Source organism: Meles meles, chromosome 7, assembly GCF_922984935.1.
Source record: "Meles meles chromosome 7, mMelMel3.1 paternal haplotype, whole genome shotgun sequence".
NCBI lineage: Eukaryota > Metazoa > Chordata > Mammalia > Carnivora > Mustelidae > Meles > Meles meles.
Genome location: NC_060072.1, coordinates 97,609,674 through 97,629,228, shown reverse-complemented (window position 1 = coordinate 97,629,228; position 19,555 = coordinate 97,609,674). Strand labels below are relative to the sequence as shown.

Genomic DNA, 19,555 nt, shown 5'->3' with positions numbered 1-19,555 from the left:
GTCCCAAATATATGGAAGACAGGGTGCCTTTTGCCCACTGTGGCTCCACAATCTGTGTACAAGCTACTCCAGGAACACATATATAACTGTCTGCCACAGGGCAGAGTGATGGGAGATGGGTAGCTACCACAACGCTAAGAGCTGAAATTGACCAAAATTAACTGCAATTTACCATCCACACCTTTCCTTGGAAGTTAGGAGCCTTCAGACTCGAGTTTCAAAATATTTATATAAGATTCTGCCAGTGCAATTTTGTCTAGGTGGTGACACTGATTTCTGTTGTTTCCTACTCTACCGTCTTCCCAGAATCCTCAAACCTCGTTTTCATGTTTAATAAGTTATCAAGCTTGGGTATCACTTTATAATTTAATCAAATGTTAATTCACAAGAAACAATCCTAACTTCATTGTCTTTAAATTAATTAGCCACATCTACATACAGGTATCACTGTCTTTCAGTCTGGACATAGGCCAAGGAACATTTGCCAGAGATAGGTGGAAAATGCAGCTACCAGTTAAGGGGAATAGACAAGATGTCCTGTTTTCTGAATCTAAAACTCAAGACACAGGGCCTGACAAAAGATTTGAGAATAACTATATGAAAAATCTTATAAGTATATACAAATTAAATTCAGAAAAAAAATTAAATTTAGTTACATTATAAACTTAATGCACTGCCTTTACAAAAGAAGAAAAATCTAATCAGAACTTATCCCTGGAAAGTTAAACCACATAGTCCCCACATACATGTTGAAAGAAGAAGAGGGAAAAGGGAGGCATTGACCATTGAATGAACCATTCCCAACTTTAATTCTTTGCATATATTGACCATGATAACATCTCAGTAAATGTCTTTTAATAAAATCAGTACATTTTCTTTACATTTAATGTAAATACCAAGTCACATATCAACTTCATACAAGGACACACTTCATGGGTTTCATAATCAGATTTTAAAATATTCACATGTAACAAAAACAAATCACAATCTAAAAATAACATAAATAATAAAAAACACAAGTACTACATAAAAAATACAAAAATGTAATTTATTTACCTTATCTACCAAATGGTTAACTATAAAGTTACAATTTTTGCCTTGGAGTTTAAGGCAGTTTCACTTTTACCACAGTTACTTTTTCTGATCATATGCTAGAATCAGTACCTTCTCTCTTTTATCTGTATTTAATCGATCAAATACATTTTACATTTATCCACTTAAGAACTATATTTTCTTCAGATCACAGAAGCTCCATTTATAAAATGTCTTCATATATTTGAGTAATACCGATCACGGTTTTGAAAGTCTCTATGAGCATATCTTGCATAAGTCTTGTTATGTGGGATCCTTCCAAAAGGTTCATGGTCATTGAAACAAGACTCAAAAACTTCATCAACAGCCTTTTGGGCTACCTCTTTGCTGATATTCCTAACAGCCAGGATAGAAAGAATGGCTCTGTCTCGCACACAAGTCTAAGGAGAAAGAAAAGTATACGGCTTTAATTTAAATGACAATTTAATCATGAAATAATAACATTTTATATAATGTCTGACCACAGTCAGACTTAATTCCCTTTCAAACCCTCTTACCCTGTTGGTGGGAATGCCAGCTGGTGCAGCCACTCTGGAGAACACTATAGAGGTTCCTCAAAAAGCTGAGCCTGGGTGGCTCAGAGGGTTAAGCCTCTGCCTTCGGCTCAGGTTATGATCTCAGGGTCCTGGGATCAAGCCCTGCATCGGGCTCTCTCCTCGGCAGGGAGCCTGCTTCCCCCTCTCTCTCTGCCTGCCTCTATGCCTACTTATGATCTCTCTCTCTCTCTGCCAAATAAATAAAATCTTTTTTAAAAAAAGTTGAAAATAGAGCTATCCTACAACCCAGCAATTGCACTAATAGGTATTTACCCCATTGATACAAATGTAGTGATCTGAAGGGCCACCTGTACCCCAATGTTTATAGCAGCAATGTCCACAACAGCCAAACTATGGAAAGAGCTCAAATGTCCATTAATAGATGAATGGATAAAGAAGATGCAGTATTTATATACAATGGAATACTGCTCGGCCATAAAAAAAAAAAAGAAATCTTGCCATTTGCAATGACATGGATGGAACTAAAGGATATTATGCTAAGCGAAATAGGTCAATCAGACAAAGATAATTATTCATATGTGGAATTTAAGAAAAAAACAGGATCATAGGGGAAGGGAGGGAAAAATAAAAGACAAAATCAGAGAGGGAAACAAATCATAAGAGACTTCTTTTTTTTTAAACGATTGATTGATTGATTGATTGATTGATTGATTCAGAGAGGGAGAAAGAACACAAGCAGGGAGGAGGGGCAGAGAAAAAAGGAGCAGCAGACCCCCTGCTGAGCAGGGAGCCCAAGGCGGGACTCAGTCTCATGACCCTGGGATCGTGACCTGAGCTGAAGGCAGAAGCTTAACCAACTGAGCCACTCAGGCACCCCACCATAAGAGATTCTTAATCACAGGAAACAAACTGAGGGTTGCTGGAGGGGATGTCAATGGGGGGATGTGGTAACTGGGTGATGGACATTAAGGAGGGCATGTGATGTAATGAGAACTGGGTATTATATAAGACTGATGAATCACTGACCTCTCCCACTGAAACTAATAATACATTATGTGTTAATTACTTGAATTTAAGTTTTAAAAATTCATGGAAAAAGAAGAATTAATTCTCTTTCATATTATTTTATTCATTTCTATCATTCTAAAGTAGAAACATAACTCTTAAATTATGGAATATGGGGGCACCTGGGTGGCTCAGTTGGTTAAGTGACTGCCTTCAGCTCAGGTCATGATCCTGGAGTCCTGGGATCAAGTCCCACATCCGGCTCCCAGTTCCACGGGGAGTCTGCTTCTCCCTCTGACCTTCCCCTCGCTCATGCTCTCTCTCACTATCTCTCTTTCTCAAATAAATAAATAAATAAATATAAAATATTTTTAAAAATCATGGAATATGTTTAGCTTGATCTAAAATTATTTAGGTATAAATAAGATCTCCTCCATTTTTTCATCTTTTCCAATAATACAACCAGATGTCATTCTCTGCAGTCCAACAAACAGTAACTCCCAATTTTCAAAAATCAAAAAAACTAACAAACAAACAAAAAATCTATAAATAAGGTTCTGGTTGGATTTCTGGTAAAATTGCAATAGATTTAAGATATAATTTACTTCTATGTCTTTCTCTTTACTTTCCAGTTGACTAATACTAGATAATCTTTCCTTCAAGAGGGGCATCTCCCATGGAGGCAATAGGAGGCTACACATATATATACACAAAATGTGAAGGTGTCTCAATTTTTCAGGAGAAAAAAATCAAACAACTTTTTTTTCCTGAGCATTCTTTGCATGGGTATTAAATTCTCTACTTAAGAAAACAAATTATCTAATGTTACATACTAATAGGCTAGAATCTCTCAGTATTCTAAATATGTTACAAAACAGATGGTCCTGGGGCACCTGGGTGGCTCAGTCGCTTAAGTGTCTGCTTCGGCTCAGGTCATGATCCCAAGGTCCTGGGATCGAGCCCCTCATTGGACTCCCTGCTCAGCGGAGAGTCGCTTCTCCCTCTCCCTTTGCTGCCACTCTGCCTGCTTGTGCACTCTCTATCTCTCTGTCAAATAAATAAATAAAATCTTAAAAAAAAAAAAAAAAAAGACTGTCCTGCCATTCCAATTCTTGGAGAGCTTTAAACCATTTATTTCTCCACAAGCACAAACTAAAGTTCAAAAGAATGGCATCTAACCTTTTCATGAAAAATAACCAGGGACACCTGAATGGCTCAGTCGGTTAAGCATCTGCCTTCAGCTCAGGTCATGATCCCAGGGTCCTGGGATTGAGTCCTACATTGGGCTCCTTGTTTGTTGGGGGGCTTGCTTTTCCCTCTCCCTCTGCCTGCCACTTCCCCTGCTTTTACTCACTCTCGTTTTCTCTCTCTCTCAAATAAATAAAATCTTAAAAAGAAAAAAAGTACTGGTCCTTACAGCTGTGCAATCTGTCAATTATTCATCTTCTGTGTTTATTTCCTGTTTCACTTCACCCTGGTCAGTATGCCTGAGCTAGAGATGCTCACTAGCATTATTAGAATATAAACCAGTGCTTCTCAAACTAAGTTACACTAAACACTGATTTTAAAAATAAACCCCAGGCATAAAGGAAGAAGAAAGAGAGGCGGAACCATATGGAGCTATGACAGCAACTGCCAGGAGAAGACATTCTCCCTTCCAGGGGAAAAAACGATAGCAAGAATTTGTCTCCTAGAGTTAAAGGTTTGCGAGGCACACATATAGACCACAGTTCAGGTTTACCTTTCCAAATGTAATGCATTCTTGTTAAAACTGAGCAATATTACCATATTTTGCCATCGGTTACTATCATCCATGTCAGTGTCTCTTGAGTACATGCTGTACAAACACAGGGACTCCACTCTCTAAGACTGCTCTCCCTCAACCAGGCTCCCACTACCTCCCTGAACCTTCCCTCCTATTGCTAGTTCTATTCATTTTCAGCGGCCACTACCCAAGGGAAAAAGAGGAGAGACAGCATCATCAGGGCTGTGGTGATTCAAAGCTTTGCTGTCATGGCCCACAGCCTGTAAAGGTGCCCTACTACTCAGCCCTAACCTGTGCTGTGGGGTAGCCTCTGTTCCGAAAGGTATGACTATTTTGTCTCCGGAATACAAGTCCCAGACTGTGGGGAGCACAGTCCGACAGGCTGTGATTTTGCACCCATTCTTCATCTAACTGCTTCCAAAAGGATCCCAAGAACAAGATCGTATAGTTCTTTTCACTATTAAAATCTCTCACTGAGTCACACAGCTTCCCATCGTTAAAAAGTAGAATTCAGGCACCTGGGTGGCTCAGTTGGTTAAGCAACTGCCTTCAGCTCAGGTCTTCATTCCAGAGTCCCGGGATTGAGCCCCACATCGGGCTCCCAGCTCCACGGGGAGTATGCTTCTCCCTCTGACCTTCTCCCCTCCCATGCTCTCTCTCACTGTCTCTCTCTCTCAAATAAATAAATAAAATCTTAAAAAAAAAAAAAAAAAAAGTAGAACTCAACTCCATCCATTTGGCCTCCACAGGACAACATTCTGTATTCTTCCCATAGAAGTAGTTCTTTCACATTTCAAATACAAAATGTACTTCTCATTTCTTTGTGCGTTATTTCCACTCCCAGTACTCTGGAGGGTTAAGTGATTTCATATGTTAGTTTTACCTGATGGTGTTGTTTCAATCCAAAATGCAACCTGAATATTTCATTTATAAGTGAGCAGTCTCCACTAAGGTTAGCAGCTCGAACCTATCACAGAGACAGAGGCAAACAGAAAGAAGGTTAAGTTCTCCTGCACTATAAAAAGTTTTAAAAAAGAATTTTAAATTACCATGTCTTTCTGAGACTAGAGTATCCACTGGACCTTTTTCAAGAATGTTTTGAACTCTGACATAAGACTATTTTAAGTTATTCTTACATTAAGAAAAAGAGCAGATATCCATGAGCTGGGCTAGACAATGCAAAATAAACTGGGGGTTGGGGGAAGGCCAATCGTTCATCAAAGGAAATTTTCAAAACTTCACACCATATACTGCATGGAGCACTGGGTGTGATGCCAAAACAATGAACACTGTTATGCTGTAAATAAATAAAAAATGAATAAAAAAAAAAAACAACAACTTCACACCATAACCTTATTGAAAGAACTAATTTCTTCTGAAACCAGAAGCCAGAAAGTTGGGGCTCAGAGTTAAAGTCCATGCTCTCCACAAGACGCAACATTTCTAGAAATTACCAAAAGGACTGCAAAATAGCATTCTTTCAAAGATCTACAAACTGAATTTCATGTAAGCTTAAACTTAAATGCATCAGCATCTAAGACACTTTGAGAATAGGAACCTCCTGCCCTTGGCCCAAAACAATGAAACTCTCTTGGAACCTCCCTTAAACCTGTATAAACTGAAGCCTTCCTTCAGGGCCTCAACTGTCCTTTGAAGACTTAAGTTGTTGAAACTGAAGCAAGAACATTCCAAGCACAAGAACACACTGGAGCTAGCTGACAGGCATTCATTCTTCTAACATCCAAGGGAGAGACCTATTTAAAAACTCGGGTTTCAGTCTACTCTCCAAATAATAGGAGTTATAATTAGATGCAGTGGGGCTGCTTATTAATTTCAAAGGAAAGAGAAAATAATCTAAGTTATAAAGTGTACACTTAAATTTATATATATTTTTTTTATTCCTCAGCACATTGCACTCTTCAATTACTGAAATGCAAGTATTAAATACATATGTCTCTCTAAGAGCATAAATATATTGCACTTCTGAGCAACCCTAAGTGCTTAGCAATAAAAAAACTTTTTATGTCATATTTTTGAGACTAAATGTTTTACTCAAGGGCAAGCAAGGCGCTCCACCTATGGAAGGCAGCACAACAGACCGGTTAAGAACCCTGGTTGTAATCCTGTCTCTGCCATGTACTAACCATAGATCTCAATCAATGTCTCCCATTAGACACATGTAACATGCTGATCATAGCATCTACCTGGATGGACTGTTCAGTAGACTCAGGAAGAATGCACAAAAGGAACAGTGTTTGGCACAGTCTTCAGCCAGGGTTAACTAGCATTAGTTTTTATATTATAGAGTTGATCCCACAGGGAAAAATGGTTATTTGGTTAAGTGGTTAAAAATTGTTATTATATACCACATATAATAATATATGTCATATGTTATTATATATGTGAAATATATATTATACACTAATGTATATGAAATATATATATTAGATACTAAAAATGGTTATTATAAAGTCATTACTATCACTAGGATTTAAAAGTTATAATTAAGATAATTCGCAGAAGATACTTAAAATATCTTTTGTTGTGTCTCAAAGCTGTGTTCAGGAATTTAAAAGGGACATCTAAGAGTAACATGGAACCATGACAGGAGGAAAAGGAGTATGTTTAAGTAAATTATACTTCAACTAGTTGGTTTGTTTTAAGATTTATTTATTTGAGGGGGGAGTGAGGGGCAGAAAAAGACAAAGTCTTAAGCATTATATTTCAATTAGATGTTCAAACCCAGAGTGTTTCAGAGGGAGAAAGTATCTTTCACAATAAAACTCACTTCAGAGCAGGCCAAATGTCTGACGTCAGTGAACCAGTTGACATGAGCGCGACAGTGATCAAAGGCATGAATGAGCTCATGGGTGACCACTCTGTTCATATGGGCCTGATTGCGGATGTTGTTCTGGCACAAAACAATCTAGGAGGGACCAAAATAAGAGAAGTTCCATTATATCTAACACCTACTCACCTTTTGTAACTCCCATCTTCTCTCTGGTATGAGATGGCTCAGCAGCTTAGAGAGCCTCCACCCAATACCCTCCCTCAACCCCACACCTACCCATCCATCAAGGCCTGGTCCTAACGTACATGCTCCATTTAGCGCTCCCAGTAACCAACTTCTCCCTGTTCTCTCTGAACTACAGTAGCACTTAAATGCCATCCTCGGTGGGCTGCTGGACTCCACAGCATCATGCTAGGAGTGGGCTTTGGAATGAAGCAAATTCAAACACCAGCCCCACTCCTTACTAACTCGGTGACCTTGGACAAGTGTCTTAACCTCTTTGCACCTCAGTTTCCTCAACTATAAAAAGGAGATAATTAGAGAACCTACCTCATAGAATTGTGAGAATTAAATGAGAATACATGTAAACTGCTTCTTATCAAGTTTCTGAATGAGCAATGAATCAACAATGAATGACCACCACTGTCTCATTCTACTAGAATTGCCAGGGAAAATCCTCAGAAAGACCTTCAGAAAGAAGTGCAAAAAGCCAACAGCACACAGAGCAGGACCCTATAAGAATAATAAAGACATGAGAGGGATCCTAATAACGACAGTTACCATTTATTGTGTACTTACTATGAGCCAGACACCAGGATACATGCCCACTATTTTATATACATTCATCCAACACTCATCTTTCAACTAATATTTCTTGAGACCTACTAGTAGATTTATAATCTACTTTGAATTTATAATCTATAATTATAATTTCTAATGTATAATCTATAAATGGTGCTAGAAATTAATCAACTATTTACCAAAATCTTTAAATACATTCAATGACAGCTGTCATGAAGAAAAATCCAGGATGTCATGAGGACATACAATAAGAATGCCTGACCTGGTCTAGAGGATTGGGAAAGGGATCTCTGCAGAAGGAATTTTTAAACTGGGATCTCATGGATGAACAGGAGTTAAATTTGAGAGGTGGGGAGGGGAGCATTCCAGACAGAGCAACCTGTGCAAAGGCAAGGAGCGCTGAAGTTCTAGAATGTCTGAGAAGCTGAAAGCCGGCCTACACTGCTATAGCACAGAGCTACAGGGGATAGGCACAAGATAAGGCTGGTGAGGTTGGCTAGAGCCAAATCACTCTTTATCCTGAGAACAGTGGAAGTCACGGAAAGGGAGGAGTGAAACAGGGTGGTGCTTTTGTTTATCCTTTTGACTACAGTGGGAAAAATAAGCAGATGACGACCAAAACTGGATGCAGAGAGACTTCCTGAAGGTTAAAGAGGTATTCTAGGCAACGGGTAATGGTATTTGAGCAGGGATAGTGAGATGCCTCCCCAAAAAACACTTAGGAGATAAACTGGACAAAAGTTGGTGATGGATATAAAATATGGAAAGGGAATTAGAGATACAAAGATGATCTCTATATTTCTGGCTTGGGTAAGAGGTTGGAAGGTGGTAAAATTCACTGAGATATGCAAAATTACAACACCAAGTTAGATGGGGATAGGGGATGGTAAAAACCATCAATTTGGACTTGGACAAATCTGTGAGTTCTCAGGTGCCTTTAAGACACCTGTAGGTGTAGGGCTGTAGTGCCACTTGGGTATATAGATGTTAAGTTCAAAAGAGAGCTCTGATCTAGGGAAATAAATGAGATCCCCTTGGCAAACTGTAGAGGAAGAAAAGAAGGGAATCTAACATCAAGGATTAAGAGACTTCAACATTTAGCAGCTGAGAGAGGAAGGTGAGCTAGCAAAGGAGCAACCAGAAGAGTGTCACATACCAGGAGCCAGGGGAAGAGATTGTCTGGCATTACCCACAAAAGCATCTGGCGTTACCCATGAAAGCCAAGGGTACGCATGCTATATGACCCAGCAATTCTGCTTCTAGGCAAATACCTAGGAGTAACTTCTGCACATGTGCCCCGGGAGAAAAGGTGAGAAATATTCACAGCAGCATTGTTCATAATAACAAAGTCAGAAACAATATTAAGTATGGTTAACTGCTGTATACGGATACAGTGGAGGACTATATAACAGTCCAACTATAGAAAAGAGAGCTGCGTACAACATGAAAGAATCTCAACAAAATAATGGTTACAGAAGACCCTGTGTTGTATGATTTCATCAAACTACAAAGCATCACACAGAACTCAAAGTATTCCATGAATAAAACTTAAAACCCAGGCAACTAAATAACACATAGTTTGACTGTACATGTCTATGGTAAAACCAGTGAGAAAAGCAGGAAATCACTATCACGAGAGTCAGAATAAGAAAGGGAGAGGAAATGTGATCCAAGAGGGGGACACAAGCTTCTGAAGTCCTGGCGATGGCCTATTTCTCAAGTCTGGGTGGCAGTTACAAAGGTACTCATTTTATTACTACGACCAAAAGCATGCACACAGGTTTCTTACTCTTCTATATGAATGAGACACTTCATGATACAAATTAGAATTTAAAAAAAAAAATAAAAGGAGAAAGTACCCAACTACGCTCAACACTGCTGAGAAGTAAGCTAAAAGTTCAAAATGTCCACTCTATTTAGCCCCAAGGGAGAAATGAATTCACCTGAGACCCATTTTGAGAGCTACAAGTATTGTTATTATCATTTTACAAATGAGGAAACTGAGAATAAGGCAAATAACTTCCCCAAGCCCCACAGCTAATAAGCAAGGGAAGTAGATTTGAACTCAACTCTATCAGACTCCAAAACCCAGACCTTTCACACGTATGCTATGTTTCTTTTTCTCATGATTACTACAAAATACCTATAAATAACCAAATTACATACCAAATTCCCCAGGAGGAAACAACTAAGTATTATTAAACAGGGTTGTATGTTCAAGATGGAAGGTGTTACTTATAAAAACTTCATCTACCCTCATCACATGCCCTAATTCTTCTACCACCTCCAAGATGCTGTCAAAACCCTCTGATGACTTAAAACTTTTATTGAATGCTTTCTATGCTTATTATGATAAGCACCTTACACAAGGTATCTCATTTAATTCTCATAACTATACTTTAAGATAGATACAATCAGTACCCGTATTTTCCAGATGAGAAAACGTACTTCCCTAGTCGAAAATGTTCTAAGGTATATCAGCTCAGCATTCAAAGCCTCCCACCATATGGCTTTCCTTTTCTTCCAATCCTATCTCCACACATTCCTGTCCCCCAGCTACGTTAGACAACATGCCACTTTCCAAATACACCTTATCTTTTGCCAACACACCACCTTTGCTCATGCTACCCCTTCTTTGCCATGGAAAAAACTTTATACACTCTAGCTGAATCTGTAGGTATCTTGCAATCACCTTACCATCCCATTGTGGTAACTACACCCCCCTAAAAACCACACCCCCTCAACTTTATCACTGTCTTATCTCCCCTATGAGAGCATAAGCTCCTGAAGAGTAAGAACCATAACTATTTATTTTTTATATAAGAATCTTACATAAAGTCTACCCAACAGAATGGCCAGGATGCCAAGGTCCCTAGCAAATATCAGGAAGGGGAACAACTTGGCAAAAATGCCTACCTGAGATGTTGATGCATCAAAACCTCCGCTGACATTGCCATTACAGTCTTCACAAGAAAAGTGTCTTTCTCTGTTAACAGCACTAAAAGGCAAGAAAACATTAAAGATAAAATATCCAAAAGCAGTGTGCACTCAGTGCAGGGGAAACAGCCCTGGGCAAGGAAGGAGTCAGGAGCCCCTTGTCATAAATCCCCTCTACCACTAACACATAGGAAACCTTGGGAAGCCTTCAGGACTAAGTTGTCTCATCTGTGATATAAGGAAATCATCCCTGCAAAATCTATCCTAGTTTAAATTCCATGACATGGTTCCATAAAGCATTTGGTCCGCTGATTAAGACCATATTGGGAATACCCTGGAGTTGTTCCCCTCGGACCAGAAAGTCACCTCCCTAATCTCCGCCAAGTTAAACAACCCTTGGAAGGCTCCTACATAACAAGCTGAGATTTTTTCTCCACGAAAGACAATGCTGGGGCTGGAAGAGAGGAAAAGTCAGGTTTGGTAATTACTCACAAGACTTTATGTGTGGTCTTTACTAAACACCGGAGATGAATGGTAAAGCCAGAGATTTACAGTTAGGACAGAAGATGTATGCAGAGATCAAGACCTACCTGGAAAGAATACAGCCCATCCCCACCACCTACCGCATGGAAAAGGTTTTGTGGCCTTAAGTAAAAACCTGTAAGTAGTTCTAGTATGGGGTTTTTATGTTTTTAGCAGCCTGAATAGAGACCAGCACTTTAAAAAGATTTACTTACCAACCTGAGTGCTTCATGGCATCAAGTAGAAGTTTGACATACGGATCTAAAAAGATATTGATTCAATTAAGCATGTTAATTGGAAAAAATAGCACCAATTAAATTATCCAAAAAGCAGTAAATTATCAAAAACTCACAAATCTTAATGAAGTAATACTATCTTAAAAGTGGTAAAAATGGATATGAAAAGACAAGCTTAAATTAACATAAAAACAAGTCTTCAATGAAATAAAACACTGATACGAATACCCAGATGGGTACTACTGAACATCTTCAATAATACCAAAAATGATTTGAAAGCTCTTTTTTAGTTACATGATCAAAAACAGCGTACTGAAGCACATACCAAAAGAATGAGGGAGTTTGGGGCCACATCCATAGAAAGGAACAGCAGCACAGTACCCAGATTAGAAGGTAGTTACAGAGCCCCACTGGCATCTTTCCTGGTCAGACACAGACTAACAGAATCCCATTCTGAATACCACACTCTAAACAGGACCTGCCAACCGAAGCTCTTCCACAAGAGAAGGCAGTCAGAATAGTACAGGACTTTGTTCAGTAAGAAGCAAGAAAGGAATTGTGGATTTGGAAAGGAGAATACAAAACTGAACTAAGACCACAATGGCTTCAGATTTTGAAGGCGTGCCATGTGGAAATAGATGCCCTCTTCAGAGGGCAGAACAAGGACCAAAGAGTAGAAGTTACAGTATGAGAAAGGATTTTTTCCAACAATTAAAGCTGTTAATAAAAATACAAGTGGCCTCAAAGAGCCTCAAAGAATCAGTAACCTGTTCCAGCAGAGGTTATAAACTCTCTGGTCGGTGATGGCTCAGAGGTTTTCCTATATGGGGTGGAAAGGTCTAGATGACTCCTGAGGCCCCTTCTAAGCAGCCACGAGTCTGTGATAATTGCAGGAAAGTACAACAAACCCAAATGCCTCTAATATCAACTTTTCACATAGGGGTCTCATCTGAGTGTACAAATGGGCAGAGTATTATATGACATAAGTGAAAAAATTAAAAAAGAAAGGAAATCAAGGTTGGTTTTTTTTTAAGGGTTGAAAGCAAAAACAAGTGAGTAAAACAAAGTAATGAGAGATGAGAAAGATAGGCATAGGTTACTGCTTTAGTAACCTGCCTCCCCCCTTAAGAGTGTTAACAGTAATATAATTATTAGTAATAACCATTGTGTGTGTGTGTGTGTGTGTGTCTGTGTGTCAAGTGTCAGGAACCATATCAAGTGCATTATTATTCAGGCAACTAAGAGAGTCTTACAAAGTTAAAGTGTATTCCAAAATCTATTTTGGAATCTATTATTTTCTTACTAAAAAATAATCATAACAATAATAATTGTGGGGAGCGTGGGGGAGGGGTCTGATACTTCAAACAGGACCTGCAGTATTTAAAATGGATTTACTTTGGGGCACCTGGGTGGCTCAGTGGGTTAAAGCCTCTGTCTTTGGCTCAGGTCATGATCCCAGGGTCCTGGGATGGAGCCCCACATTAGACTCTCTGCTCAGCAGGGAGCCTGCTTCCCTCTCTCTCTCTCTCTGCCTGCCTCTCTGCCTACTTGTGATCTCTGTCTGTCAAATAAATAAATAAAATCTTAGAAAAAATAAAATAAAATGGATTTACTTTAAAGAAAAAGAGAACAAAGATCTCCCTGAGGCTCAGTCCTAGGAACAGCATAGTTAAGTTACAGGTTGATGCTTTAATACCACTAACACTTCTCTCAACATCCCTTCAGGGGAGGGTTGAGGCCTGTAAATTCCTCCTGGGGCTCATGGTCAGCCCACCACCATCTTCACATTCTACCTACATATCTCCTCCATTGTTTGTCTCTTCCACTGTAAGCAGTTATCCATTACTCAGCTCCTGTTACACTTACCATTCATAAAACCTATTCCTCACAACCCTAAGAGAGGCTTTTTATCCCTACCCATTTTTGTGTGTGTGTGCAGATAAGGATAGCCGGGATCGGAGAGTTAAGTCAATCTTCCACACCTGATAAGGAGAGGGACCAGGATTTGAACCCACGTCTAACTCTGCAGTCCATGTTCTTTCCACTGTGTTCCACTTCATAAAAGGTACAGTACAGTCCTGGTCCCTACCCATCTTTGTATTTCCCCACACCAGAACCTAGGAGGCATTCAATATACATTTCCAAGTGAATACAATCTCATTATTCCCATTACCACTCTTCTTCCCACTCCCTTGAGTCCCAAATAAGAAGATTGGAGAATCTTCAGGTGGTTGACATTTGAACTGTAATGGGCAGCTATGAGATAGCTTGCTTTAGGACCAACAGGTTTAAGACATTTTATTTTCTAAATATACCTGAAGTAAACTTAGAAAGTCCATATATCAATGTAAAGGAGTTAAGAAATCTCTAGTGCAGTGTTCCTGGGACTAGAGGAATTGGCCAGCAGGTCCCCTATTTAACCCACAGCAGTGGTTCTTTTTTTTTTTTTTTTTAAGATTTTATTTATTTATTTGAAAGACAGAAATCACAAGTAGGCGGAGAGGCAGGCAGAGAGAGAGAGAGGAGGAAGCAGGCTCCCTGCTGAGCAGAGAGCCCCATGCGGGGCTCGATCCCACGACCCTGGGATCATGACCTGAGCCATAGGCAGAGGCTTTAACCCACTGAGCCACAGCAGTGGTTCTTGACCCTTTGGGGATCGGGCCTTTTTGAGAATATGATGAAGTTCCCCAGAAAAATGCATTCAAGTGCATACACACAGGATTTCATAGCCCATTTCAGAGGTTTCCACACTCGGAAGCCCATCTATGTATGAAGCTTAAGAACCCCTCGCAATGAAGAACGGTTTGCAAAACTGCTTTTATGCCCTCAGCAGTCATGCCTTAATTAACGTGACTCTTTAAAACTCTGCTTCACCCGGACTATGAAGCCCCCACACCGCTGCATAATTTATATAAGAAATCGGAGCACCTGGGGCGCCTGAGTGGCTCAGCGGGTTAAGCCTCTGCCTTCAGCTCAGGTCATGATCTCAGGGTCCTCGGATCAAGCCCTGCATCGGGTTCTCTGCTCAGTGGGGGGCTTGCTTCCCCCTCTCTCTCTGCCTGCCTCTCTGTCTACTTGTGATCTCTGTCAAATAAATAAATAAAATTTTAAAATAAAAAATTTAAAAAAGAAATCGGAGGACCTGTCAGATCAGTGCCTCTGACTGAAAAAGGCAAAACTCCCATCCGACTCCTTCCTCATTCCACAAGCAAGAGTAGGGCTGAACACGGCCTCAACACCTCCTCTAATAGGGAAACTGAGGCCCAACCTGACACCCCCCCTCCCCGCCACCACTCCCTCCCCAAGACGCTGAATCTACCTAGACCCTACTGAGAGGTGCCTGAACTCTGCTCATCCAAAACCTGGGGCTGAACCCAGAGACCCCTGCCCTCCGGGTCTCAGACACCATCGGGCCCACCCCCAGCCGACCCCCGGCACCCGGGCCACGGCTCCTACTTGTCTCTAGAGTCTTCAGGAGCATAAGCTGGCACTTCTGGTTGTTGGTGAAGAAGCTGGAAAGGAACCCTTGCCCGGGCTTCCCCTCAGCTAGCCGCTCGGGTAGGACCTGGCACGCGACGTGTTGCTGCTGCAGCTGTTCCTCCGCCGCGGGAGCGGGCGGGCGCTCGTCCGGAGCTCCTGCCATGCCGCCCGCGGACCTCGCCGCTGCCTCACCTCCCGCCTCGGGCGGCCAGGGATGAGATCCGGATAAGGCAACAGCCCTCCAGCCAACCCGGCCGCCTCGAACCTCCTTCCGCCCGGCCCACCGCGCCCCAAGTAGGGCGACAGCCGCAGAGCGCGTAGGAGGACGTTGGGGCGGCTGGGCCTCCGAGCCCTGCTATAGACGCCGGGCCGGGGGGAGAGGAGCGGGGCGGGGCAAGAGTGCGGGTGGGGCGGGGCGAGAGGCGCGAGAAGGAATGGGGGCGGGGCTCCAGATCCCCGCGGAAGTAGTCAAACCTGGGCGCTGCGCTGGCTGGCGTCTGTTTCCAGGACTGCTGTGGGCTTCGCTGGGGACCCTCGGAGTGGTTGGCCGATCCTCATAAGCATGGTTCCGCAGCCCACCTCCTCGTGGACACTCATTCCTCAGTACTGGCCACTAAAGTCCCCTCACGATCCGAAGGTCTCAGGCATCCTCCCACTCCCTGACTTTTCCACCAGCAGGCCAGTTGCAATCGGGCCCACCCATCTCCTCATGTCCCAAGCCATTTCGAAAGCAGTGCTTTTCAGAAACGTTTGAAAGCTGCCATTATAATTACTGGTCATGTCAGTATCCTCAAAATTTTTTCTACCTCATCTGGGCCCAATGGCCCACCCTGCTCTCTTGTCACTAAAAATAACTTTCTGCTAGCAAAACACAACCAGTTTACTTCTACCTCCAACCCTTAATTCACTTCCATTTTTAAGCCCCTTTACTCAGTCCTTATGATCCTGGTCCTGATCAAATCTACATATCCCACAGGGCTTTCCCAGATACCTTAATCAAAATTATTCTCTCCTGATCTCCCAAGGTACAAAATACTCTTCATCTGTTATCATTTTCATCACAACCTGTCAGGTTTTAACTAATTTGTATTTCGCATTTTCCACAAAATTTTTTTAAGATTTTATTTACCTGTTCGAGAGAGAGAGAGCGAGCGCGCGCGCACAAACACATGGAAGGGCAGAGGGAGAGGGAGAAGCAGACTTCCCACTGAGCAGGGGCTACATCCCAGGTTCCTGTGCTCTCAACCTGAGCCAAAGGCAGACAGTCAACCAACTGAGCCACCCAGGCGCCCCTCTTTTTCCACTAAATTACTCAGTTCAGCTCACGCATTTATTCAGCACCTACTATGATGGCCCAAACATAATGGCAGAGACTGAGGAAACAATAATAAGAGAATTGATGAGGCTGAAGAGGAGCATATGATTTATGTGAGAAATGTATAGAAATAATATAGGCTCAAGAGACCTTGAGGATTATGAACAGTGCTTTAAGTGTCATGGATGCTTAATAAATATCTTGATTGAATGCAAATCAAAACCACAATGAGATATCACCTCACACCTGTTAGAATGGTTAATTATAAAAAAGACAAGAAATAACAAATGTTGATGAATATGTGAAGAATAGAGAACACTTGTGCACTATTGATGGGAATGTAAATTAGTGAAGCCACTCTGAAATACAGTATAGAGATTCTTCAAAAAAATTAAAAATAGGACTACCATATGATCCAGTAATTTCACTTCTGGGTATTTATCCAAAGAAAACAAAACACTAATTTGAAAACATAACATGCATCTCGTGTTCACTGCAGCGTTGTTTACAATAGCTAAGATATGGAAGCAAACTCATTGATGAATGAATGAAGAAACGGTGGTATTAAAAAAATGGAAAACTGTTCAGTCATTAAAAAAAAATGAAATCTTGCCACTTGCAGCAACATGGCATTTGTATTGATCAGGAAGTGGTAAAAGCACTAATTTGTAGTGGATTTAATCAAGGATACATGCTGTAATCACAAGGATAACCATTAAAAGACCAACATTAAAGGGCAAAACTAATGTACTAATGAGGGGGGAAATGAAAAATAAGCAAATTGGATGGGATGCTAGGATTATTCATCATTTGAAAAATTACAAAAATACAAACACCTCCTACGTACAGATTGCTAAAATTATAATAGCTTTCTTAAGCCACTTTTTATTGAGTTAACCTTGGATACATTACTTCTAACCTCCACTACAACCCTATAAAATAAGTATTAATATCACTATTTTGCTGATAAAAAAAAGTGGGTTCAGCCATATTGAATAATTTATCTAGGACCACACAGACAACTTTCAATCTATTTAGGGAACTAAAACATAAACATATAGAAAACTACACTATTACAGTTATTGTAATGGGTCCACAATACTCAGGAAAGGCTAGATGGAGAAGATGAGGCCTGACATTGACCATATCCTGTAAGCACATGAAATACTATTTGAAATATCATTCAGCTACATGAATAAGGAAATAAATGCAAATTAAAAGCTGTAATTTTGCCCTACCAAATTAACAAACATGTTTTTCAATATTCATCACTGAAGGCAACAAAGAAAACTAGAAAAAAAATGCCAAAATATGATCAGTCGTTGCCTAGGTATTGGGCTATTTTTATTATATTCTGAACTTTCCTATTGTTCACAATAAGCATGTATTACCTTTGTAATAAGTAAACTTTAAAAAATTGAATAAGCTTTCAGTGCAATTTGTGTAACTTCATCCCTTTATAGTATAAAGACATAGAGTGGAATGGAAAGGTGTTAGGAGAGCGATAACGAAGTGCAAATACAAAGGACTAAGTTAAAAAGAGAAAAGTAATGACCACAAATAAGAGTATGCGCAAAGATTTAGCTAACAGTATTTTCATTTCTCCATGGCAACACTGGGATCGAGCCCCGCATCGGGCTCTCTGCTCTGCATCGGGCTCTCTGCTCTGCGGGGAGCCTGTTTCCTCCTCTCTGCCTGCTTCTCTGCCTACTTGTGATCTCTGTCTGTCAAATAAATAAATAAATAAAATCTTTTTAAAAAAAAAAAGTTTCAATGTCCAAGAGATACAATGGAATACATGAAACCATGTTGTTGTAGTCTTTTTAAGTATATTCATAAAAATTAAGTTACAAAACTGCATAAACGTGATTCCATTTTGAAATTTCATTTACTATATGCATGGAAAGGGTCTAGAAGACTGCTCCAGTGTTCACAGTGGTTATTTCTATGTGGATGAGATTTGGGTGTTTTGTTTTCTTTTGTGCTTCTCTTCGTTTTCTAAAGCAAAAATTTGTTGCTTTTTTATTGGAAGTTTTTTGAATATATCACAGCAATACATGAAGTTGCTATCATTTTAAAGTGCTTTCCATCTTTCAGTTTTTTACTAACGTTTAATCTATTTTTCGAGAGCCAACAAAAATTCGGTAAGTTTCTAGCCTTTCCTCAGCTTTCCAGTCATTATTGAATGCTGGGAAAGAAACAAAAACGGTCCCCACAGCCCTCTGCGGAAATAGTCGCCAGCGACTGACAGGAATCTACTTCCGGAAGGAGTCAGCCCCGCGAACCAGAAGCTAAGGAGAGCAGGCGCGCAGCATTCTGGGAAGACCTGCGGAGCTGGGTTGGGCGGGGCTGGGATTGCTGGCTGTTACCAGGACAACTGGAAGCGATTGGCGGTTTTCCGAGGTTTGCAGCCCTTAAGCTGCAGAGGCTGAGATGCTCAGAAGTCGTTTGGGATAAGCGAAAAGGGCAAGAGGGCCTTTCTAAGAGAAAACTGTCCTATCAGGAGGTTTTCTAGTCATGACCCGCAGCGGGAACACCTGCCCTGGGGCTGTGGGTCGTGCTCACCTGCTCTTGCTCCTCGCGGTGAAAGTAAGTGTGGTCCGGTGATTCCTGTCACTTCTCTGATTTTCTTCTGCCTTGTAAAAAATGTAAGTTGGTCATTGCAGTATCACATTGCAACGTGTTTTAATAGCAAGGTAAAATTTTTTTCAGTTGAGGAAAATTACAAGAAAAGGAAAAAGAAAACTCACCAGTCATCCCAACTGCCTGGCAGTGACTTAAATTTTTCATTTTATTACCTATCACTTCTTTTCCCAACACAAATATTTTTTACACAGTTGACTTTATTTGAGGAATATCATCTTGTATCCGGCTTTATATCATACATATACGATACAATTGTTGTTAAAATCTTAGCAACAAAGAAGGCTTTGAAGATTTTTTTTTAAGATTTTATTTATTTATTTGACAGACAGAGATCATAAGTAGTCAGAGAGGCAGGCAGAGAGAGAGAGGTGGAAGCAGGCTCCCTGCTGATCAGAGAGCCTGATGCAGGGCTCGATCCCAGGACCCTGAGATCATGACCTGAGCCAAAGGCAGAGGCTTTAACCCACT

The 19,555-nt window shown here is 40.7% G+C and overlaps 1 protein-coding gene across 1 annotated transcript; it reads right to left on the bottom strand.

Moving 5' to 3' along the window:
* Positions 1–690: 690 nt before the first annotated feature.
* On the bottom strand, positions 691–15,490 carry ATP23 (ATP23 metallopeptidase and ATP synthase assembly factor homolog). The gene is made up of 6 exons (XM_046012509.1): positions 15,103–15,490; positions 11,626–11,671; positions 10,868–10,949; positions 7,148–7,285; positions 5,243–5,326; positions 691–1,472 (listed from the first exon to the last, which is right to left on the bottom strand). The coding sequence occupies exons 1-6, from the start codon at positions 15,287–15,289 to the stop codon at positions 1,269–1,271; spliced, it is 741 nt and encodes a 246-aa protein (XP_045868465.1). The 5' UTR covers positions 15,290–15,490; the 3' UTR covers positions 691–1,268.
* Between the last annotated feature and the right edge of the window lie 4,065 nt (positions 15,491–19,555).